General features: G+C 32.6%; 1 protein-coding gene across 26 annotated transcripts in view; it reads left to right on the top strand.

Annotated features, from left to right (window-relative positions):
- Window positions 1-25399, top strand: part of LOC128180100 (uncharacterized) — a 59674-nt gene extending 34275 nt beyond the window's left edge. For 7 of the 26 annotated variants that reach the window (XM_052847947.1, XM_052847956.1, XM_052847954.1 and 4 more), the window contains 2 exons: window positions 3215-3264; window positions 22333-25398. In XM_052847947.1, coding sequence (XP_052703907.1) covers window positions 22334-24277 — 1944 coding nt within the window. In that variant the 5' untranslated portion in view covers window positions 3215-3264; window position 22333 and the 3' untranslated portion in view covers window positions 24278-25398. Of the gene's footprint in view, window positions 1-3214; window positions 3265-7407; window positions 9485-22165 lie in introns of those variants that run through there. The other 19 variants (XM_052847958.1, XM_052847964.1, XM_052847965.1 and 16 more) reach the window with 8 other exon arrangements.
- Window positions 25400-26597: the final 1198 nt, after the last annotated feature.

Here is a 26597-nt window from a genome sequence, read left to right as displayed (position 1 = left end):
TTCCTAGGGGGTCGTCTCAAAAGTGTACTTCGGGACCCCACAGATAGTTTCACTTTTCATAGCGGGATTTTTCGTTTCAAGTTAGGAAAGAATTAAGAATGGACAAAGGACAAAACTGTAGAATGTCTGACAAATCCCCCCTGAAATTTGAAATGGCATATGAACATATAAAAATTCTTTACATTTGAAAGTGTGCATCAGTACAAGTACATGTATGATATAAAACTACATTCTCTGACAAATTAATAAATGTACTTGGTACTTGTCCTTTAGTTTTATTTGTTTGCTTTCTAAACATTACAGCATGATCTTATATCTGTGCTTGCGCCATTTATATCCGACATTGTGTGTAGAGAACATTAACATTACGTAATTGTTGTTATTTTAAAAATGGTATTGGATATTTTTTTTTTCAAAATGATCCAATAAAAAAAGAAAAAAATATTTTACTTAAAAGCCAATGAATTAGAAATAAAACGCCATCTATACGATTCGAACACCCTCTCAATCGAGAACGATGGACAACGAGCCTCCGCTTATCACAGTGAGCTACGTTAACGCATTAGAGTAAAGAGGGTATCTTTAACTGTTTGACAATAATTAGTAAAGTAAACCGTTTTTGGTGAAAACCACGAATTTGACTAATTATGGGTGTAGACTCCATTTTAATAGTGAAAATAAATGAAAACTTATTCTTCAAATAAAAGTACTTTTAGGATAGAGCCAAGGCCCATTCATATCTAAATTTTGCAATTTACATCTAGAACAGTAAATGATCCACGATTTTGGCATAAAACGCTGTTCAGCTTAATTTGGAAACCTATACCTATCGTGTTCACAGAATGAAAACACAATATTGACCTTTATCGTGAAATTTATTCTAAAAAACAATACATACAAGCCAAAAAATTAATATTCTAACTTAAATTTAAGTTCTTTTGTCTTCATTGCCCCAAGGGTTTATTCCCACTTAGCCAACATTCTGAAATTCTCAATTCCCACCTGGCCAACATTTTGATTTTTTAAGACACCTGAGTGATCAGGAGGTTTTAGTCTGTTTTCACAAGTTAATGTATTTGTTATCAATTACCTGAGAAGAGTTTGTTGAAAATTTTTTGAAAAAATAGCATTTAATTTTGCCCTTTAACATGATAATCAGAATGAATAAATAAAAATAACCAAAATTTCTTTTTGAAATATAATTGTAGGTCAGCAATTTTCTGCAAGATCATTGCTCTAAACATTTTATATGTTGAAACCAATACGAGCACTTGCATGATTAAAAGGTTTATGTGAATAATTTTAAAATGTTTAAATTGGATGTATAAATTATATACATATATACATAAATAAAATTGATCAGCAGTTTTTAAAGAATAGACTAGAAACATGTATTACTATGTTGTAATATAATTTCATATTTAATAAGACCCTTGACATTACAATTTAACGCAAATAACACAATTTTGTACCTCATGTATTTTAATTGTTTGAGAGAATAAACAAATTGAAATTGAGAAGCATTTTAATGGCCATTAATTTACAGAATCGAAAGTCTGAAAATTATGAGTTCTAAATTGTTTTATAGACTGCTAGTTGAAAGACATAAAAAATCAAAATGGCCAATCTTCAGGTGCAAGTCAACTTTATAGAAAATGACAACAGAGGATTTTATCTTCATTACTAATTATGTATTGATCATCATACAATGAATCTTATTAAATGTGAAGTATACACCATTAAAAGGACATGGTGACGCGCAAACCCATGATTCGAATTTTTAAACGATTTCCACATATTTTAATATATCATATGAAAAGATGAACTTTTAAAAAATAACAGTGTTCCAAAGTAAATAAATCAAATTAGAAAGAGAAAAATAGAATTATGCGTTGGGCCAACACAAAAATATTGAGTTTTCCTTCCGCTTCATAGACACGCAAGCGCAGGGGAATGTAAATACTGCAGGGTGGCATACATCATGAACCAGAAACCTCTCATTGAAACATGATGTCTTCAAGAACTATATATTTATAAAGATGCATTTTCTAAAAATGCATATTTTTTACCACAGACATTGAATAGCTTCAAATTCAAATTCTTAATTATCAGTGTTTCAATCCCATTGTAACTATTTTTAGACAGAAATCGCAATCACGTGACACTACACCTATTTCTAAAACAACTCAGTTTGTCTACATGTGCAATTTCCGGATTACCTTTAATGACCTATAGATTGATAGGTAATGACTTGTGATGCGTGAAACCTTCCGTATGATGAAATTACGAGTAGCTCTTTTTATTTCCGTTCTCATAATCAAAAAGTAAAACATCTATTTTTGAGTCACCGTTCCACTTTAAAAAATTTAGTATAGATACTTTACTCTAACGTTTTTGTGTTTTGGTTATTTCAGATTTTGTAGATTGGAATTAATCAAAATAATAATAGAAACCAAAAAAAGTTGAAAAAAAGAATTGAAATATGACCCATATGATGTATACTGGTAGTTAAAATTTCCAACGTGATTCTTATAATTACAATATATGTTCAATGCCTTGTTTAATTTAAGTCAGCTTATATAATTATCTCAATTTATAATGAAAATAGACAAACCATGATAAATGTACCCTTATTAAGGGCATGAATTATAGGGGAATATGTAACAGTTCGTTTTTAAAAAATAACATTTTCATCTGAATTTATCAAATAAAAAAAGTACTGTGACAGAAGCTCAATTTATACAGATTCTTCTGTAGGCTAATAAATATATATTATATCTCCTACTTTCATCTGAAAACAGACAATAGCTTACCTGTAATTAAATTCTTTTGTTCTTTACCTGCACCCCATTCCCACTTGGCCAACACAAATCTACCTGTATTTTTACCTGTATTTTTCAAATTTTGGCTAAGTGGGAAGACACCGCCCCGAGTGGGGGATATACAACGCCAAGTATGCCCCTGTACTTTATACATTAAAGATAACTCATGTACGCTCTTATTTTATATGAATTCTAAAATACGATTTTCATGTGAATCAAGAAGACTAGCTTAACGTGTAAGGCTGACAGTAATTTATTCATAGTCGTTGGGAATTTAAATTACTGCATTGTCGCTAATTTTAAAAGACCGCGACTATTTACAATTGAACATAATTTTCCTTTACTGTGCATAAACACATGTGTCAAAGGATTTGTTTTTTTATATTTCATAGAAAATGAAATAACGGAAACACTGAAGTGAACACAGGTTCGGATTTTGCAAGTAAGTTATACAATGAGTATACTAAGATAACAAGAACAGAAATCTAAAGAAATTGACGTGGCAGATGTACAATGTGTTTATTACCTTGAATCTAGGTGAAAGGACTACGAGCGCTAACGCCCGTTCCCCGCTTACATTTTACATCCAAATATTTAGGAATTTTTGTAAGATATTACAAAACAAAGTCGTCTACTAAAAAGTATAATCAATTCCTAATTTATTTATATTAAGATAAAATTTGAAGTCAAATAATAGTCTTTAAACGTAAGTTTTGCTAACGGGGGGTCTAACAATTTCTTCATTGAAGTCGGTCTTTATGAATTAGGAAAATATCATTAGGTGCCTGATATGTCTACGAAACATAATAATCACAAGTTTACGTTCGATATTAAAGAAAATTTTCATTTTAATTCATATCTTTAATTATATGTTGAAATGTTACAAAGCAAAATACTTTTTCTAGTATGTATTTTGGTCTGTCGGCATATGTCCCCCTCCCCTTCGCGAAACAACAAACCCTTTGGTATGAATATGCCAAATAACAATATACAAAACGCCCCAAACGGAAATTTTGTTGCACGGGGGGGGGGGGGGGGGGGAGGGGGTTAAAAAATTCCGTTTTCCGTTAGTTTCTATTATAAAATATCTCTCTTTGTTTGACCAACTCCTTTATATTTAATGAAAATGTACATAAAGAATGTGGGCGCTTAAGATGTAGATTCGGCAGGAATCTGGGCGCACAAGGAGAGTGAAAATTTCATCAATTAATTTTGAATATTTTTCGAATTTTAACCGTTATTTGGTTTCTGTTGGATGTGGAATGAGTGGAAAAATATTTGAAATGCAAAAGGTTTTATTATAATATGGGTCTAAATATAGCAACACGATGCAATTCATGCAAAATCCTTCTTATTTACAACTGTTTTTAAATGATTTTGTTGTCTCTGGGTCTTCTCTTCACAAATTTGAAACGTGTAAAGGTAACATATTTCAACATTAAAAATGTCGCATTTTAAAAAAAGATGGAGAGATGACCCAGAGATGACTAATTATGTACTTTTCAAATTACTTTTTGAAGGATAAAAAACAAAGACCATTGATATGACAGTGGTGTTTCAAACAGTACTTTATAGAGCATATATTGACAAGTCTCCGTGGCTCAGTGGTTTCGTCCTGGATTTAGTGAATACATACATTCAGTGTTTTGGGTTCAAATCCAACTGGTGGTCTTTTTAAAAAAATTAAACTTTTTTGTTTTAAATGTATGTTATTATAACATGATGTTGAATTATAATATACCGGTATATTTTAATGTGGTTTTATTGATTTCTAGATCTGCTGTATGAAAACTATAAAAAAAATTCTTTTCTTATTACTAGTTTTTTAGGATAACACAATATAACTTCATTAAATAATGTTTTCATTAACATTTCAAACTAGTTATCGGTTTACCTCTCATTGCCATTTTTTGAAAGCTTTGTGAGTTTTTTAATAACCGGAATAGCCATGTACTTCGACTCTCAACATGATATATTTTTGTTGAAACCTGTACATAGCCTTTCGTGGTTATAGACATTTAAATCCCAATTGATTCGTGTCGAGGATTCCTGCAAACTTACAATCTTGTGCGCTCACTTTCTTTTTACATTATTTTAAACAAAATAAATTTGATTAGACATTAATCAAAAAATGACTTTTAGTTAGGCTGCTTGACAATGCTACCGTTCGCAGTTCTTTGAAACTCGATAATATGCAAATTATGTCAAGAACTCAAATTTAAGAATACCAATTGAACTGATTTTACATTTAAAAAAGTAATAAAATATACATGTATTTTCGTTAATCCCGGACTTTTCAATGTGTCATATATGATGTAATGTGTTGATTACCTTGACAATTTTAGTGCATTTAGAGGCAAGTCAGAATATTCAAATTAAGAGCAGAAGCGACATTAATGTTTTGTACTTTTGTACTGGATATTAAAAGTTGATGGATGCATCATACGATTTCTATATTTTGAGGAATTAGTTAGGTTTTAAGTAAACAGAGGCATGTAAGGGCAAGAATATGGAAATACTTATACATATGTTATGGACCATGGATATTTAATTGTTCATGCTGTGGAATTTATTGTAGGTATTCTGTTTTTAAAAAGGGGTTTTCTTTTTCCATCTTACCCATGGCAACGTAAACAACAGACAACCCTATATCAATATTGTTTTGGAGCAAAAATTTTCTTTGTTAGTTTATAATGATTTACTTGCCATTCTTTGAATCCCTAAGAGGGTTGATTTTGTAAAATATATCAAGATAGTTTGGGGTAAATGGTTCATTTTCAAACCATATTTATTTGAACATATCAATCATTCCAATATATATATTCTCCAGAGCTGGCTCTTTTTTAAAAGCCAAAAAACATTTAAGTGAACAAGACCAAACGGCAATGTATGGTGTCATTAGAAAGATCAGAAAATTTAATCTACCAGTTACATGTCAGTTAGAACTTTTTGATAAAATGGTTGTACCTGTATTGCTATATGGTTGCGAAATATGAGGTTTTGAAAAACTTGATAGTATTGAACGTGTTCACCTAAAGTTTTTTAAAGCACATTTTATGTTTAAAAAGTAGTACTCTAGTAGAACTATTTGGTTTACGGAAAAACAGGTCGTTTTCCTTTATCTGTAATTGTATTTACTAGAATGGTATCATACTGGTGTAAATTAATTTCTAAAACTAATACTAACATTACAAATATATTATACCGGTACTTGTTAAATCAGACTGAAAATACAACCAGTACTAACCCTTGGATTGATTGTATTCGTCATGTTTTTAACTCATGTGGTTTATCAAATGTTTGGCATAGTCAGTTTTTAAATATTGTTAACCAAAAATGGGTTTCAACGGCAGTTAAACAGAGATTACAAGATCAATTTATTCAAAAATGGCATGCTGATATAAATATTTCATCAAAAGGAGTAATATATAACAATTTTAAAACAAATTTTGGATATGAAAAATATTTATATATTTACCCCTGAAATTCAGAAAAATTCTTTGTAAACGTGCTTCAAATCACCATCTACCAGTTGAACTGGAAAGATGGGAGGGTATCCCATTAAATGAAAGATTTTGTCCTCTCTGTAACACAAAACGTATAGCCGATGAATTTCATTAAATTTTAGAATGTGATGCAATATCACAAGTCCGGAACAAATATATAGACAAAGAATTTTCGGCGTGTCCAAATGTGTTAAAATTTTCGTATCTTATGACAACATGTAACATAAAATTTCTGAGAAAATTGTGTATATTTATAACAAAGATATACGAGGTAGTCTGTCCTTCATGAGTTTCACTTTGTATAACTTTTCCTAACTCTATAACCCTTATATTAATATATGTTTACCTTTGACCAATTTATATGTATATTTAAATGTTATTTTTGTCCTCATGTACCATATGTTTGAAATGGTTTTGAGCGAATAAATGAACTGAACTTAACTGAACAAAACCGCTTCTATTAGATAAATATCATAAACAAATTTCCTTAAACATTTAAGGCTTTATAACTTGCAATCAACAGCTTATTAACTTCTAACATATTAAAACATGATACCTTGATGTACACGTTAAATATTCATTATAAAAATCAGAGGATTCTTTATACTGTATTTACTTCTGGATTCAATATTATCATATATAAAAATATATGAAATCGTGTAAAATTCGATATTTGTTAAATAAAAGTTTTGTGCGTCAACTTTGCCTTTTTAATTTATGAGTGCATGCTTCTGTTGTTACACAATCGGTTGTATGCACCATTGCATGATAAATGTATCATGGAGGCTCAAACAAAAAATAGATAGATAAAGGTTTTGGGCTATTCGTGTTAGAGACTCTCGTGAACAAACAGTACAAACATATTGTCGAATAAATAAGATGTGTTTTGCATTTTTTATTGGTTGAGTTGTTTCAGTAAAACGACGTTTGATTGCTCGATATGCCAAAGGTACGTGAGGAGCGGTGCGATATCCTTGTCTAGCAAAGATGTCGAATTTAATATTGTTTAAGTATCCCTTTTATACATGTTTTTTTAAAACCACAGAGAATACTCTAATTCAGATTAATTTTTATTGTAGAATGTTACATCTTCGACTTGTTTGGAATAAAATCAGTATAGTCAGAGCACGATATAAAAGACAACTGAAAATTTTCCTTGGAATATTAGCAGTTTATTGGATATATGGTACATTTTACAAAGAAGTAGATTATGTTTTTATTAATGAAAACACAAACAAAAAATGCATGATACCTAACTTGGATGTGCGTGATAAGTCCATAGAAAAGTTTTTCGTCCAACTTGATCCTATTAAATGTGAGCAATCAACTGATTTCGTATTCATTGACCACAAAGGATTTTTGCAGATTAACCACAGCGCTATTTCCGATTCTGGGTACAAGGATGTTTCCTGTGCTTACTCTATTGTGAAACGTGTAGGCGACTTTGATGTTAAAAAAGAAGCGGAAGTGGGTTTCGAAAAGTCCACTTATATTGGTGCAGATTTTTTCCTTGTAAACTGCAAAAATGACGGTGGGCGTGTCATTTACGAAAAACTACACCACACAATTGATTATAAATCTCGATTACAACAATATAAACTACTCGATGAGTCCATAAAACATTTAAATGTTTACGTGTTTGGAATGGATTCCTTATCACGGTTAGCAGCAGAGAGAACCATCCCAATAACGCTTCGGTACATAGAGGAAAATTTAAAAGGTTATATAATGAAAGGGTACACGAAAGTCGGAGCAAACACTTTTCCAAATTTAGTTAGTTTAATGACAGGTAAAATTTGTTTTTCCAAAGAATTACCACCGTATGCCGAGCATCTAGATCCATACCCCTTTTTGTGGAAAAACTTCAGCAACTCTGGATATGCTACAATGTTTGCCGAAGACTTGCCGGACATGGGCACATTTTCATACTGGAAAGGCTTTAAAGAACAACCTAGTATGCACTATATGAGACCATTCTACTTGGCACTTGACAAATTTGGTCTGCCAAACACTAGAAGAGCCCTGTTAGCTTTAGAAAATAGCAACATTAACATTGGGAGAACGTCGGCTCTATGCGTTAAAAACACACCAAAACACAAATTTTTCATGAACTATTATAAACAGTTTATTGAGTTTTACGGGAGAAAGCGCAAATTTTCTCTTGGGTGGCTAAATGAACTCACTCATGAATATGACAATCTTGTTCAGTTAGCCGATCGTGACTTCATGCTATTTTTTAAATGGATGAAAGACTCAGGAAAACTGGATAATTCTGTTTTAATTGTTATGAGTGACCATGGTATAATGCAAAGATCAGTTAAAAACACGCTTGGAGGAAGAACAGAAAATCGAATGCCATTATTTGCTATTGTAGTACCTCCGCATATAAAAGCAAAATATCCACATATCCCCCAAAATCTTAGAAAAAACACAAAACGTTTAACTACAGTTTATGATGCTCATGAAACATTAGTGGATATTTTAGAAAGTGATTTTCTTCGTAGTCAAACAGTCTTGAATGAGAATGAAAAGCTTCCACGTGGCATCAGTTTCTTTCGAGAGATTCCGGAAAAGAGGTCGTGCGACGATGCAGCAATTCCTGGTGATTACTGTGTTTGTAATTCTTACGATCAAATGGACGTCGGAAGTACAGAGTCAAAAGATGTAGCTCAGTTCCTCGTGTCATATATTAATCAAGTATTATCAAAACAGGGAGACAAATGTGCCAAATTACACATCTCTGCAATTAAAGACTTCTTTTTTGTCAAATCAAATCTTCAGCGTCATAGAGAAAGGGAAGAATTTTCTTTGAGGAACATTTTTGGATTTGATCCAGAAGTGAAAAAGTTTTTGAGTGTGTTTGAGACCGTTCCAGGACATGCGCTGTTTGAAGCTACAGTGAGCACAAACGAAAAGGGGTCATATGACGTCATAGGGAGAATCAATAGAGTAAATAAATATGGCAACCAATCGTGGTGTATTGAGGACAAATTTGCAAAACCGCTATGTTACTGCTCTTAGTATTTTATACATAACATTCCTTTGTCTGGTTTTACTAATCTACATGCATGTGCCATTATAAATTTTTGATAATGAAGGTGTTACTTGATATTTTTGATATGCAATTAGATATTAGATAAATTATTTTTCACTTTTGTTATTGTTTCTTTTTAGACAGGAAATATTAGTTTTTAGGGAGTAAAACAGTTACCGGTTAATCACTATAATTTGTTGAGATATCCTTATTGTGGATTTATCGGGGACCTCTCACACACGAATTTTCAATATATAGGAACTATAAAGCACAGTATTAATTTATTAATCATACAAGCACATCAATGAAATCACATAACTATTAACTAGATCAGGAAGATAGGTCCCTGTAACTGTAGACATATATTTCACACACACACACACACACACACACACACACACACACATATATATATATATATATATATATATATATATATATATATATATATATATATATATAAGAAGCACTAGCAAACCAACAACACTCGTTATCTAAAGTGTCGGATCAAAAGATACAAGGTTATAAGATGAGATATAAAAAAAGCACTAAAAACTAGAGCCGAGCTCGTTGCAAAGCAACGAGTAGGTCTTCCGTCGCAACTTCGTGTCGCGAAAGGATTGTCCATCAGTCTGATTAAAACACCTCCTTCTCCTGACACTTGTCAGAGCCTGACAGACCCTGTTTTGATAAAAGGTCATCTTTACACGACCATTTCTTCTTAACAATTAGAGCTTTAGAAAATTGATTGGAACTCTTCAAATGGAGACAAAATAAAATTAATTCATGCCTGTTTTCTATGTAACCTCTAGATTGAGTATTGCACCACTCATTAAACAGATAAAGGCATATCATTGCTAAGAAGGTGTTTATTTAGATTGTATGCAAATGTGGAGGTCAAGTGGAGATAGTCTGTTATTGATACAGGTCTATCAGAACCTGGCGAGTGTAAGGGGAAGGGAATGGTTTTTAATGATACTGGATTATCAATATGATAATAGTAAGTTCAAGAAATCGAAAACGAGACTCAATTTCAAAGTATTATTTTCATACCAGGCAAGTTCTTCGTTTAACTTACTTCAAGTTTAGGATAACTTTAAAAAGTACATCATTTATGTACATGTATATAATCAATTTAATTATAATAAAAGTGTGGATGTGGTGGTGGGGGAAATGACCCAAAAATCAATTTTCTAAGCGTTAACTTAAGGGAAATTTTGGCTGAGAGAAAGGGGGCATTGCTCCCACTGGACCATCTAAAAGGTACTGTTAGCAAGCTCACAAATGATATCCCCGCTAAGAAAGAAGTCATTACTCACGTATTTCTCTATCAGAGAATAATGGATGGTTCTTTTTCTTTAGTGAGTCAGACAAGGCAGGGTATATTTACAGGTAACAAGTAATCTTTATGTCAAACTCTAGCTTTTACTCATTTCCATTAATACAATATATGACACATGTTTAATATCACTTTGAACTTACGCAACTGACCCTGGGTCAAGTTCGTGACACATCATCGGTCATCAGGAATCTTTACATGAAATAGAAACTCCCAATGTTTTTCCTTAAATGACTTAGGGACAAATCATTACACACCCTCAGGTCACAAGCAATCTTTGTGTGAAGTAATAAATTCCAAAGTGGACCGGAAACAAATTTTGCACTTTTCCTGCCAGTGACCTTTACTTTGTCCAAATGACCTTGGGTTTAGGTCATGACGCTTTGTCAGGTAATGAGTAATATTTGTATGAAGTAAGAACACTTCCAATGTTTCTCCATCAGAAAGATATAGACCGGACACGACGTACGGACGGACAAGGTGATTTTTATTTACCCCCCCCCCCTGAATTTATTTTCGTGGAGTATAAAAATCCTTTTCGCCCGTTTTGTGCGGCACAAAAAAGACCTATATTTTTCAATTATTTCTATTATATCACATATAAATATACATGTAAATGTATGATTTGTATGCACATTTGAGTTCTTCTCATCATCGTCGGAAAGGATAAGAAACCCTTGGGGTCCAATAATGTCTTTTCATGGGCATTTGTCAATTTGCATCACTAAATGATTTCCAAGCGGTAAGCTATCAAAGCTTTTGAGATGTTACATGTAGATATTGAATTTCTATATATTTAAATTTAAGGTTAGGAAAAAAAACACTTTTCCATACAGTAAAAAAAAATCTAAAATAGCTTTATGTACGCGTCCACATAAATAAGAAGATGTAGCAAAAGCTATAAAGACTTTATATCTTCTGTTCTAGACTTTTTCAGAGTTAACAAACTACAAATTAACAATCTCCCATTTTGACAAGCTAGATTAAAAATAAAATATTCAGCTGAGTTTTAGGTCACTTAATCTGCATTACAACCTCATACTACACAACTTCAATGATTTTTTTTTCAATGTGCATATAACAATAAGTAAAATCCCCAAGAACAAATATCTATCGCAATTAAATGCATACATTTTTGGGAGGCAGAAAAGTCGCTATATTATAGTCTGCAAGTCAATTGAACTATTACAATTATTTCAAAGAAATAAGAAACTGTTGACACTTGCAGTACTCTATATCATTACTTCTAATCCTGAGAACAAATTTTATTTAATCTTTGACTTAAAACTGTTAACTTATAAAACCAGAGACATAAATAACTTATTAAGTTATTTATGTCTCTGATAATATATATTTTATTCTGTTCATAACTATAGAAGTTTAGCGTGTTCAACAGGTTAATTTTTTATCCACATTCTCAGATTGCGATATCGCACCTTTAATGTGAGGTTGATTGACATCGAATATTTAGACACTTATTGTTTAACAATTGACCGCTGCAGTGAAAGCATCCTTCCAAATGTTACTCAATTATTTATCAATTGCTGATCTGCAGCCCGGGGGCAATATTCTGATCGCTGACGCGACACGAGATTTTCGGTCGCACGTGGAGCGGATTGACTTAGCATAGACTGACCAAATAAACACACGGGTGGGAAAGTTACATACATTGAGGAGAAAAATGTACACATGTTAAGTAGTAGCCAAAAATAGGTCTTCGCCACATTTTGAAAAAAAATAAAGCCCTTGCACTGTAATCATGAAACCGATAAAATCTAAACAAATCTTGTTTAAGAACTCATGTGAACATTCTAAAAATAATCACTAAATCCCTCAATTCTGGACAATTCTTTTATCGTGTCAGCCTCTACAGCCAATCGCAGCTTCTCGGGCCTTTCCGGCAAGCTCGGAAAAACACTTCGAATGTTTTACCTAGGCGTCCATGACAACCCCCCTTTTTATAAAACTTGATATAATTACAACACATTTTATGATCTGTTGAGATGTGAGCTATACTTCATTAAAGGTATCAATATACACTAAAATATAACACAGAAACGACATACAAGACTTCTTGCCGATACTTATTTTAATGGGAAGCGACTCCATTTTGTATAAAATTCTAACATCCGGTGATGTTAATACATTCGAGGTGTATTTCCAGACTTGCCGGAAAGGCCAGAGAAGTTGCAATTGCCTCTACCGCATGTGTTAATTTGATATTTGATTTTTTTTATCCTGCCTTGAACGCTTTGGGACTGTTTCATTTTCTATATTCGGCTAAATAATGCTTCCAATTTTGAGCTCTCTCTCTCTCTCTCTCTCTCTCTCTCTCTCTCTCTCTCTCTCTCTCTCTCTCATTTTATGTGCAACCTTATGAAGATGTCAACTACTTTCTACGATAGCTATAAAACCTCTCAGCAGTATTTAGTGGAAATATTCGTGGGTAAATAAAAAAATCTTAAATTGAAACACAAGTCAATCTTACATGTACCGGTCAAAATTTCGAATAAACAAATAGTTGGAATCGTACAAAATATCAATAAACATGCACGTGTGATAAAGTACATGTAGAAGAACACGAAGCTACCGCGGATCACTTGTCCATTCGCGCGGGATCTCCTTGGCTATGTTCTAGGGGTGATCATCATTTTAAGGTTTAATCTTTGTGGTTTTTCGTTGTTTATCTATAACATTATTAGTACATGTATAGTTTTTAGAACATTTTAGAATTACAAATTCACTATTGATTTATGTCTGATGATGTTTCTGATTTGGAATAATATCGCCTATATCAATTTTTAGAGGGGCTTCTCAATTCACATTCTAATGTTTAATTAAATAAATTGAAGGTGAACAAACCTTAAGAACATAAAATTGAAACATTTCTTGTATATATATCTTGTTATTAGATAACCGCTTCCCTCTAGGTAGTGCAGCCGCGACCGATTTCCTCGGCCGACTTACGTAAAGGTAAAACACACATAGAGAGCTCAGAACCCAGGAAGTTTACAATGTTTGCAGTATGATTACTAAACTCTAATTAATATAAGTTTTTTCCCCCTTTAATCCCACAGTTGATCTTTCTGTCTGACACTGCTTCAGTTCGAGAATAGCATTGCTTTTATGATTAAACAGAACGATTTCTTATTGACACTCTATCGTTTAATTCAAATTAAGAATAGTAACCTTTAATGGCATTGTGTACGATTCTTGTGTTTGCGGCTAAATAAAATCACATATGACAGACGCGATCCTTGTGTATTAGATAACCGCTGACCGCTAGGTAGTCCATCCGCGACCTTGGCGATCGATTTTCTCGGCCGCGGGCGAGATGGGTTATGTAATGACGCACACAACAAAGAATTTAGGTCGATTTGAAATGCTTGCAGTAAAATGACTCAAATCTATTTCATGGAAGTTATTTTTTTTTAAATCTAGTTTATGTATCTCACTAGATAAGAAAAAGAACGTTTATATTTTCTCGTTTTTGTTTTTCTTAACGGTTGTCCACTATAGGACCTAAACAGAGGTGACTCCAAAAAAAAAGGCTGTAAGAAAAACATGTACACGTATACTTTTTTGACACTTTTTCAAATGAATCAAAGCATCCCGTATATGCTGGTACACTTTCAGCTGTTAATTTATGTACGTTATGCGCACGAAGACGATTCGCTTACTTGCCAAATGAATACAGGTACATGTTAACAAGACAAGCTTTTTACACTCATATTTCGCATTACCGGTACAAAATAGTTTTGTAACGACATTGATAACACAATAATGAACAACTTTTCTATCGACAGCTATAGCAAAATATTAACCATTTTTGAGTTATAAAGCGAAGACTTTTAAGGGCTCTAGACCCCTAATTTAAGGGGCCAACCCTTTTTCAATGGTGTCAGGTGAAAGCCCTTGATATTTTGCACATATTTTGTTCTATATATGTTTAGAGAAAATTTTAAACTAAAGAGCTACATAACAAAAACACACCCAAAAATCAGCATTTTTTGAAACACAAATTCAAATTAATTTTTTGAAACTTTAAAGGAGGAAAATTGTAAAAACAAAACTCGGAGGACAACGTTCAAACTCTCTATTTTTAAGATTTGTGACTTTGTAACACATGCTGTGAGCGGTTTCAGAGCCTTTGCGTGCACAAAAATGCCTATATTTTTGGGAAAAAGGGGAATAACTCGGTACCGGAAGTGTCGATTTCAACGATTTTCATTAGATATTGAGAATTAGTAACTACAAATAAGCTCTGAAAATTTGAACTTTATAGGACAACAAACAAGCAAGATATTTGAGTTTTAAAAAACGTCTAGAAGAAAAAAAAGAATAAAAAGAATTACCAACAGAATCAGTACAAGGTCTTCCGTTGAAAACGGAAGACCTTAATAACCAACGACACGAACAATAAAGTAAAATATTGTCAAATTTTCGGGACAAACCGTCCCTTCTTCAGGGTTGACCCCCAATTAGCAAGTTAACTCGTTCGCGTTATCTTTCAGCACTTCTTCAAAGACCGTCCGCTGCGTCGGACGGGATTTTTCTTTCTTGGGCTCGAATTCTTAAATATAAAGATGTAGCTGCCACGTTTTGATCCGGTGTTTAAACATTATCTAGTTTTGATATATCATTTAGTTTAGTTTAGTGCTAGTTTTGTAGATGTTTTTCTTCTTTCTTATGTAGTTTTTATTTTGTTGTCCTGAAGAAGGGACGGGTTGTCCCGAAAATTTGACAATATTTTACTTTATTGTTCGTGTCGTTGGTTATTTTTAGTGCTTATATATATATATATATATATATATAAAGCACCAAAAATGACTAATGACTACAATTGATATTGCAAGATTTTCAAGATTACCAGTCCCATCCATTTTGTATTTTATACGCAACCAAAATTAGAGAGTGAGTCCCCGAGTTATGAGCAAAATGCAGAGCTTACAATTCTTTGTTATGTATTAATAACAACGTTCAGGTTTTGTATTTCTTTACGTTTTGAATTTCCATGTTTTGAAGTTGTTTGACGAAAGCTAGAAACTGTTTTTTAATGTTCAAAACTAATTAGCAATAGAAAAATCAGGTTATTGATTCTTTATCAATATAAATAACATATCATGTTTTAACATATCAAAGATATTGCAATCTCGGTATCTTGCTCATAAATATACTGCTGACACTCAAATGTTGGTTGATTATTAGAAATGCCTTACTAAATCATTGTAATTAATAAAAATAAAGAAAAATGGTTGTAATCGTGACAATGTCCTTTTAATTCTCAATGTCAAGTTTTTGAAGTAAGAACTGATGCATAGTTAACTTTTCATAATCTCAATAGGAAATGTGGTGGTGATACTTAGGGAGTTTTGAGAAGCGCGCATCTATGTTTTTTTCACTGGGATTTCTGTTGATTTCGTGTTTGAAATGGCTTAACTTCGTTTTGGCATTATGTGCATATTCATACGGTCGTTGGTAACAAAAAATAACAATAACAAACCGTGAACCATCTCAAAAATCCATAGAACGAAATACAAATTCAAAGCAGAAAACGTTCTAGTAGAGCGTTAAGAGTTGATCATGTCGTCTTTAAAAAATACATAACGCCTATTAATACTCATTTAAATGCAATACTCAATATAAATGATCATATGGAACGTGTAACTCAATGAGTTGGTCATTAATAGTGTTCACAGTTGGCTGGATATTTACTATACAAATCATCAATACATGTTTTTGTTGCGAGAGACCTGAATTTATTGCTTTCTTATTAAATGAGGATTAAATAGGAATAACTTGAGGTATAATGGCTTCCTCTTTTTAAAGTTGATGTGGCCTGGGAAGGCATAAATGACGCATTTTTGAAGGGCAAATTTTCTTCCACAACTCCTGTAGTAGGCTTGATTCATCTCTGATGCAATGGTGAATAAATTAAAATATTCATTTTTAAATGCATTTGTATATTTGTAATATAATAGCAGTTTCCGTTTTCAATGTGTACAACTCCAAACAAACTTAATTAATTTTCGTTTCCAATTAAAAAAGGATTTTGCGTGAAGTGATAACGAACAGTGTTCAAAATTAAAAGTCCAAAGGAAAAATACATAGCACGAAGCTCTTATCCTGTAAAGTTTTTTGGCCATATTTGGATATAGTCTTTTTTGGGGGGTAGGGGGTTAAATCTCTTTTGAAAAATCAAGGTTCTCTTGAAATCTCATTGACTCGTATAGTATCAACATGTTTAAGTTATTGATCAGGTGTATACTAATGATCAGTAATCAATACGGTCGGTGTTTTTTGGAGAAGGCTTACATAGGCATTGCCTGCTGCCTTATCCATTTATGTAAATGTATATTTGCACAATAAAATATGTTAAAATCAAATTAAATCAATATGGTCGGTGTTTTAATGCATATATTGGTCTCACATCATTAATTTAAATTTAAGCCTATTTTAATTGTGCGAACATACAATTTGGATAGCACAATCCCACACAGAAGTTTTCTAACTTTGATTGTCCTCTCTAATAAATATATAGTACATTATACTTTTGAAATACGCAACATGTACAGGTTAATGGAATTTACAATGCAATTACCTTGTACACATTAGTAGGACATGGTCACGATTTGATTCCAATTTAGTAATCCATTTTTATTGTTTACAATGCTTTTGTAATGCATTTCTAAAGATCTATCAAAATTTGAGTGTCAGTCGTACAGTTGAAAATAAGGAAGAATCTGGGTTTTTCCATCTGTTAATTCGCTTTAAAAACACAATGCTCAGCATTTTAATCATTATTTTAACTCTTAACCTGGAATTTTCTCATTAACATCCAAAATGTATATAAAAACTTTGTTAACAAAACAAATAACTCGACTACTTACACACTGAGTTTAGTTGACTATTATAAATGTCCTACGGAAGCAATGGAAACAATAAATCACGAGGAAATAATTTTTGAAAAAACATCGTGATGATGACACTTAGGCACGTTGTTTTAAAGCCATGTTTTTAAAAATATATTCAAAAAACTTAAAGAATATATAATGCACGCATAACTTTGCATCTAATATCTGTCAATCTCCCGAAAACAAAAACATAGGGATTTTGTTACAGGAAAAAATAAAACCAGCACGAAAAGCAGCAACCGTGCAATATTGTCGTCAAAAGAATCTCTAATGCATACACAATTATGCAGTAAAGATGGCAAACTTGAATGTCAATCAGTTCCCTTGGTAGCAATATTGTGCATACAGGGAAAATGTTAAAATTTATTTTATTTAAGCTATAAAAACGGTTTAATGCAGCTGTAATATCGTAGTCCTAAATGGACCTAGACACAAATCTTTTACGTTTAAAATTGTTTACCTGGCTTACGTGTATTTGGAATGATTGATCAAAATTTGAATGCTAGAAGTCAAGTTACATGTGAGATACAAAGGAAAAAAAATCATTGTTATATAAAGAAAGCTTGAGTCTTAAATTTGTTTACATATAATACAAAGCACAGAATTCGAAATTATCATTTCGTTCACAAAACGACTCTTGCCAAACAAGATAAACTGATTCAATGCCTTCATAAATGATATATTAAACAAAAAGGCAACTTTGGAATCAAATTTATACCAATACCTCACATAAGTAAACAATAACAAGACGAGTTTTGTTACATAACAAAGAATTAAAAAATATATATATTGCTTGTAACTCAAACTCTGACTTTCAAATTTTGATGAATCATTACAAATACCCATACCGGTATTACCATTCTAGATGCTGAAAATGGAAAAATAAAATTATAATTTTTGAAAAACTGGTCTGTATTACGTCACTTTACGTTTGCATTACACGTACACCGCACTCTAATAAAAGAACAGGCGGATTATCGGAGAGGTAGAGGGACTGTCAACCAGATATTCATCCTAAGAAAAATCCTGTAGCTGGCTAGTGAGTGGAATGCTACTTTGTTGATTTCGAGAAGGCGTTCGACTCAGTGCAGAGAGACAGTTTTGGATTTTCGTGAGAAAGAACGGTATACAAATAAACTGATCCAAATGAATTAGTACTATACGAAGGCTTCCAATGCTCTGTGGTTGAAGACAATGAGACCACAGTCCCTTTCGCTGTTTTGATCGGTGTAAAGCAATGCTGGTACATGTCAGGATTCTTGTTGCTGTTGATAATAGACTGGGTGATGCAGCAGTCAAAGAAGAACGAACCGGAATTCAATGAGACTTTAACACCGTGCTTGAAGACCTCGACTCCGCAGACGACATTGCTCTTCTGTCATCTACTATCATGAAGCATCTCCAGTTCAAGACATCCAATCAGGAAGACAACTCAGCTCAGGTCGGTTTAAAGCTTAATGCCAAGGAATGCAAAGTGCTTAAGGTCAACAGTAAGAGTGAAGCCAGTCTGAATGTCGGAAACTGTGAAGTTGAGGTGGTAGACAATGGCACCAAGGACGGCGGAGGCACATCCGATAGCAGAAAGAGAATAGCGATGGCCAATGCATCCTTCAGGAGGCTAGAAAACATTAAGAAGGGTACAAACATCATCAGAAAGATCATAGTCTCTCTTTTCCAAAGCCTAGTCCTCTCCGTATTGTTATATGGAAGTGAAACATGGAAAGATGTACAGGAGATGGCAGAAACATCTACCATCCGCGGAGGGATCGTGAGAAGGAGATGGAACGGCCTCGTATTAAGAAAAGATCCAGCAAATGACTGTACCGTGGCTCTAGGTTAGACGCCTGAGGGAAGAAGGGAAAGGGAGCGCCCAACGACAACATGGCGACGGATGGTAGAGGTAGAAAGAAATAAGTCGGGGTGGAGATCCTGGAACACAGCGCGCCGAGAGGCTTCAGACCGCGACATGTGGAAAGCAAATGTCAATGCCTTATGTGCCTTCTCGCACGGAGAGAGTTCAGGCTTAAGGATTATGTCATAAATGTTCGCTAAAATTGAATGTTTATCCAAATTGTTGTGTTTTTTTTAATTAAATAAGAAAAACAAGCAGCAAACCTGTCATAACAGCAGTTCTGTGGTATATACGTAACTCATTTTAATGTTTATCCTCAAGCAAACACAATGTCGGGGGGTGTCATAAAATCAGCAAACGTATTGCAACTCTAGTTTTATACACAATTTTATTTTCTGATATGTTTCAAGGATCAAAACAAAAGAGCACATTATTTATTCATTTCTGTACCTTTAAAATTTAATGGGCCGTCATTACGTAAGGCAAAGAATGGATAACTTACCAAAGCGTATCTCATATGGAAAACCAAAAACTTAATCTAATGTAGTAGTTACCCCATATAACATTGCTGGTTTTGTGTATATCCTGGATATATAAGGTATAGTTACTTGTACCATAGTTTACGATTGTTTATTATATCTTATTATAGTTATCTGGAGTGCACTTGCCTCTAAACAATACGGTGAAAATGGGTTGGTCTTTATATATGTACATTGTGCTCCGTAAATTTCTAAAATGATTTTCTATCGCCGACAAACATTAATTATTCTTTACTTTTTATTTAAATACAGTCATTCGGAATAAATCGACTGTTCAATGTCATATTTTCATCTCATAATTGTTCATTTTAAAGTAAAAAATAAATATCATTTTTAAATATATTTTCGTCTTGATTTCATTTACACACATTTAGTCAAATGTACTTTTGATATTTTGACAAGTGAAAAAAGACATGAATCAAAATAAAAGTTTTAGATATTTTGTTTTCATCTAAAAATTATTATGAAGATAAAACTTTAAGATGCTAGTAACAGGCTTGGGGTAATGCTAAATGTAATGGTAATGCAATGCATTACATTTTTTCAAAGTTATGCTAGTAATGTGTAATGCCACAAATTTAGCATTACAAGTAATGGTAATGTAATGCATTACTTTCCAAAATCAACTGTAATGCTGGCATTACATGGCATTACTTTGCATTACTATGCTTTTCTATGCAAGTTCATTTCTAAAACTGTGATGAATTGAATAATTGAAATTGTATTTGATTAAAAATTGTTTTAAAGAAGAAAAATAATTATTGAGATAAAGGTAGTTCAGTTGTATGATTTAAAAAAATCCATTCTTAAATTGTCAATATAACTAGCTATAATAACACAATTTCAAAACATTTTGAACGCGTTGTTATTAAGAATTTTATATCATTTGAAAAAGGTGGAAGGGTAAAAAAAAATGAAAAATGGTATATCTATGGTAAACCACTTGAAATTGTAGATCAGTTTGCTTATCTTGGCATTATTTTTTTACTACAATAATAAATTTTCTAAAGCCGAGAAACAACTTGCTGAGCTAGGTAGGAAGGCATTATTTGTATTGAAACAAAATATTAGAAACATGTTTTTTAATCATAATACTTTGCTATCATGTTTGATTGCTTTGTTGGCAGTGTCATTAACTATGCTTCTGAGGTATGGGGGTTCACTCAAAGCACTTAATATTGAGAAACTTCATCTTGATTTTTGTAAACATATCTTGGGAGTTAAAAGGTCAACTTGTAATGTAGCAGTTTATTCTGATTAGGACGTTGTCCTCTACCGTACCAAAGAATGTTCAACATAGTTAAGTTCTGGAAAAAAATACTGTACCATAATGATTGTATTATTCAACATTGCTATTATACTTTATATGACTGTGTCGAAAAAACATAATGCAAAAAACTGGTTGTATCATGTTAAAGATTTTTTATTCAATCTGGGTATGTTTGAATTGTGGGAATAACAAAAAATAACAGCTGCAGATCTCATTGTTGTTAAACAACGCATTTTTGACCAAGCTACACAGTATATATCTTTTCTCAACTTGATATTTCTAGTAAATGCTCTTTTTTCAAATACTTAATTGCAACCCATGATTTAGGATTTTATTTAAGGAAAACTATTCCAAACAAATATCAAAATTGTTTTTATCAGATTCAAGGCATCATTAGGATTATGTCGTTCAGTCCATGATTTTTCTTAGGTCGATAAAAGTTTGACCAATCGATAAACGAGTCGTTTAGATTTCAGTCCTGTCAGTTTCTACAGAGCTATGAATCACAATCAATTTCCGAAAAAAAATGATCATACTATGTGGATATGAATATAATTATATGAACAGTTGTTCAAGATCTTTTTGAGCTGCAAATACTAAATAAAATACTAAATATGTGATACGACAATGAAATCATCCACTTATGAGGAAATATCCAGTATAGATTTTGAAAATCCTTTTTACGGGTTCTCTTTTACAATATTATCCAGATGTTTTATCAATTATTCCGTAAAGCTGATTTTATTATGGGCATTGCTGCTCAGGTGAGCGATATGGCCCATGGGTCTCTTGCCTAACTCATCAGGCAGTTGTTTCATCGCAAGCTGTGTTATTGGTTAAACCTGTATTATTTGAATAATATTTGAATATGAATATAGTTAATATTTCTTATAAAACAAAGACACTCGGGTTAAATTTTTCGTTATTTTGACAATTTTTCCATTACGATCGATAATTTGAAAGTTACTAATAATGACGATTAAAACTCTAAATTTTGGAGATATTTTTAAAGATCTGAAAACCTTCAAAAATCGGAATATTTGCTTTCTTTTACAGCATGAAGTTTTACAATCGTGCAGTTTGGACAAAAATCCAAGTTCTTGGATTCCGTTACAAAAAGGTTTTCATTCTATTCTTTGGAATATATATCTTATATTGGGCCCATGCTATTTTGTTTAAAGAAGTGGACTATATATTTGTCAATGAATACACGGACAAAAAATGCGAGATACCAAATCTAGATTCACATGACAAGTCCATCACAAGTTTTTTTCACCGCCTTAACCCCGTTAAATGTGAGCAATTGTCTGATTTTGTATTCATAGACCACGAAGGGATTTTGCAGATTAACCAAAGCGCTATTTCCGATTCTGGACACCAGGGTGTTTCCTGTGCTTATTCTATTGTGAAACGGGTTGGTGACTATGATGTTCAAAAAGAAGCAGAAGTGAGCATCGAAAATTCCGCCTACATTGGTGCAGATTTTTTTCTTGTGGAATGTAGAAATAAAAAGAACGAACAAGTGTATAAAAAATTACACCACACAATTGATTATAAATCTCGATTACAACAATATAAACTACTCAATGAATCCAATGAACATTTAAATGTGTATATTTTTGGTATTGATTCGCTTTCTAGATTAGCAGCACAAAGAACTATCCCAATAACGCTTCGGTATATCGAAGAAGATATGAGAGGCTTTATCATGAAAGGATACACAAAAGTTGGAGTAAACACTTTTCCAAATCTAATTAGTTTATTGACAGGAAAAGTTTGTTATTCAAAAGAATTACCGCCTTACGTTGAGCAACTTGATCCGTATCCGTTCTTATGGAATAACTTCAGTGACTCTGGCTATGCTACTATGTTTGCAGAAGACATGCCAGAAATGGGATCATTTTCCTATTGGAAAGGCTTTAAAGAACAACCTTGTATGCACTACTTGAGGCCATTTTACTTGGCACTCAAAAAATTTCAGTTGCCAGACATTGATTGGGGATATTTAGGGTGGGAAAATATCAACATACGCCTTGGCAAGCATTCAGCTTTGTGCATAAAAAACACACCAAAGCACCATTTCTACATGAATTATTATAAACAATTTATTGAATTCTATGGGAACAAACGCAAATTTTCGTTAGGGTGGTTAAATGAACTCACACATGAGTTTGACAACATCGTTCAGTTAGCCGATCGTGACTTCATGCTATTTTTTAAATGGATGAAAGACTCGGGAAGACTTGATAATTCTCTTTTGATAGTAATGAGTGATCATGGTATCATGCGGAAATCTATTAAAAATACGCTTGCTGGAAGAACTGAAAATCGCATGCCGTTATTTGCCATTGTAGTACCTCCGCATATAAAAGCCAAATACCCTCACATATCTCGAAATCTCGAAACAAACACAAAACGTTTGTCTACCGTTTATGATGCTCATGAGACATTAGTGGACATCTTAGAAAGTAATTTTCTTCGTAGTCAAACAGTCTTGAATGAGAATGAAAAGCTTCCACGTGGCATCAGTTTCTTCCGAGAGATTCCGGAAAAGAGGTCGTGTGACGATGCAGCAATTCCCGGTGATTACTGTGTTTGTAATTCTTACGATCAAATGGACGCCGGAAGTACAGTGTCAAAAGATGTAGCTCAATTCCTCGTGTCATATATTAATCAAGTATTATCAAAACAGGGAGACAAATGTGCCAAATTACAAATTTCGCTTATCAAAGACTTCTTTTTGGTAAATTCGAATCTCCAACGTCGTAAAGAAAATGAAGAATTCACTTTCAGGAACATTTTTAGATCTGATACGGAGGACAAAAAGTTTTTGAGTGTGTTTGAGACCGTTCCAGGACATGCGCTGTTTGAAGCTACAGTGAGGACAAACAAAAAGGGGTCATATGACGTCATAGGGAGAGTCAATAGAGTGAATAAATATGGCAACCAATCTTGGTGTATTGAGAACAAATTTGCAAAACCGTTATGTTATTGCACTTAGTATTTAATGCGTAACATTCCTTTGTCTGGTTTTACTAATATATGTGCCATAGGGTTCTTTTCTACATGAAATTTATATTTTTATATCTTTCTAATGATCTGTAGTGAACAGAGATATATTGGTTTTATATCTATTATAGCATATGAAACTATTTATAAAACACTTATGTCCGTTTAACACAATGCCCATAACTGCATTAATCAATTATTTTTTTACAGATTATTTATGATGATTCTTAGAATATTGCGCAATACAACAACTGTAGATATGCTCAATCCAATAATGTCAAAATGCCAACTGTCGGAACAACTCCACTTCTAATCTTGTAACCAGCCATATATATGATATACATATTTATATGATTGTATTCTGCTTTACCTTAATTAGTCATTATCTTGCTGTGCACTCGATACGAGATAAATGTATAGTGAAAAATGTTAAAGGTCATTGACCGAAAAGGACAACTGACGTAGTTTGAATTCGTGGTGTCAGCGGAATGACCAAGAAGAGTAAAACTCTCGATGATGGTTGGACTTTGGAAAGCGGTCAACGGATGCAAGACTCTAATTAACCTTTAACAATGAACTTCGTTGATAAGTCACGTATGAACTGTTACCCGAAAGGATGTATTAACATATGCTTATGATTAGATTAAGAAATTGTAGATTGATTTTATACCACTATTCGATAAGTGCGCTAAATATAATTACATCATAAAACTCCAACTGACTCATGATTTCAAATAGTCTATAGAACAACAGGTGAAGGATCACTTTTTTTTTTGTATGTATTGAGTCCAAAATTCTCTTAATTGCTTTCCTTAATCTATACTATGACATATTTTATGCAGCTGATTGAGAATAAATTGTTTCCTTTTTATCTACTTTAACACGTTGTTGCATCATAAACCAAGATGCCCGATCCAAGTTATCTGCCAGCGATGCATGATGAACTCGTCCGTCACTCTCCGCCATGACGTGAATTTGTCAACTCCCGTTCTCGATTACCACGTTCTGGCCAGTTCTATTAATAAAAACTAAAATCGCACATTCAAGAGACGAATTGGATCATTTTTTTTATTCAACATCTGTCAAATCATAATTTCAAAGTATACTCTAAATAAGTTCCTACAAAATATATATTCACTCTTTGTCTTTTTTCTCTTCTGCGTTTTAATGACACAATCAGGTATATGCGTACATAAAAAAAATGGCTAAAATGTTAAAAAGATTTATTAAATCTAATAATAATTTTAAAATCATAGAACTAGTTATGTAAACAAATAAATATAGATAAGCGTGATGAGGCGTTCCAATAGATAAAATATCAATTGAAAAAAAAACAACCGAAAAACCTAGACAACGTTGCGATGATTCAGAAAAATATCATCAATGCCTAACCTACTTATTAAACTACATTTACATTACATTATGCAAATCCTTTGTCAATAAAAAAAAGTACACCAAAAATATGCCTTAAATGCAAAGATTTCTATCTATACTACTGTATTAAAAAATAGACTCGAATTGTTGGGCTTTAATACCGAAAAATCGGAAGAGTACTGTCTTTTGTTTTAAATATTTTAAACATCATTGGTACTTGAATATTACCAATATGTTTTTATTTTTTCTCAATCAAGCCTCGCTAATTAATAATCAACGAAAATTCCTTTTAAAAATTCGGGAATCAATTTTAATTTTGCGCACGCCCATTAAATTCATGCTAATCACGGGAGGCTCTTTAGTTAATGTTTCCACAATATCACATTTGCATGGATAAACTCAGAAACGTTATTACAAATTCATGTAAATTTCCATTTAAAAATTTGTCATATATTCTGTTTATGAAAGGAAATAACTTTAACTCATTGTATTAATATGAAAAAATCCCGAGAGTTCCAAATATCAACATGATGTGTAAATTCGAAGCGAGTAAAAAACGTTGGTGAAAAAGTGTTGAATTCTTCATTAATATTAATTAAATTTTTAGATGAAAGGTATTTACAGCCCTAAAATGGTTTGTTATGAATAATTTAACTGTTATTGTCAATGCAGCTTCATTAATTTTCTCCAAAATTGGTAGATCATTTTACCTAAGCAGAGTGTAGTGAAATTTAAAGCTTGGTTATGTAAATGTCAGCAATACGGTGTGTTGATGTATCAATTTCGTAAATGTACGATATCATATCCAACTCCAACCCGTGCACTCACGGGTCAAAGTCTAGTAAAAGATTAAAATATAGGTTATGCGCTCCAGTAGACAGGAAACACTTCAGGTGTAAAATTTTATATTTTAGTTCTCGATTTTTTTTTAAGAAACC

This window comes from Crassostrea angulata, chromosome 4 (genome assembly GCF_025612915.1).
Source record: "Crassostrea angulata isolate pt1a10 chromosome 4, ASM2561291v2, whole genome shotgun sequence".
In the NCBI taxonomy this organism is placed as follows: domain Eukaryota; kingdom Metazoa; phylum Mollusca; class Bivalvia; order Ostreida; family Ostreidae; genus Magallana; species Magallana angulata.
The sequence above is the reverse complement of the archived record's forward strand: the minus strand, read 5'-3'. Positions and strand labels throughout refer to the sequence as shown.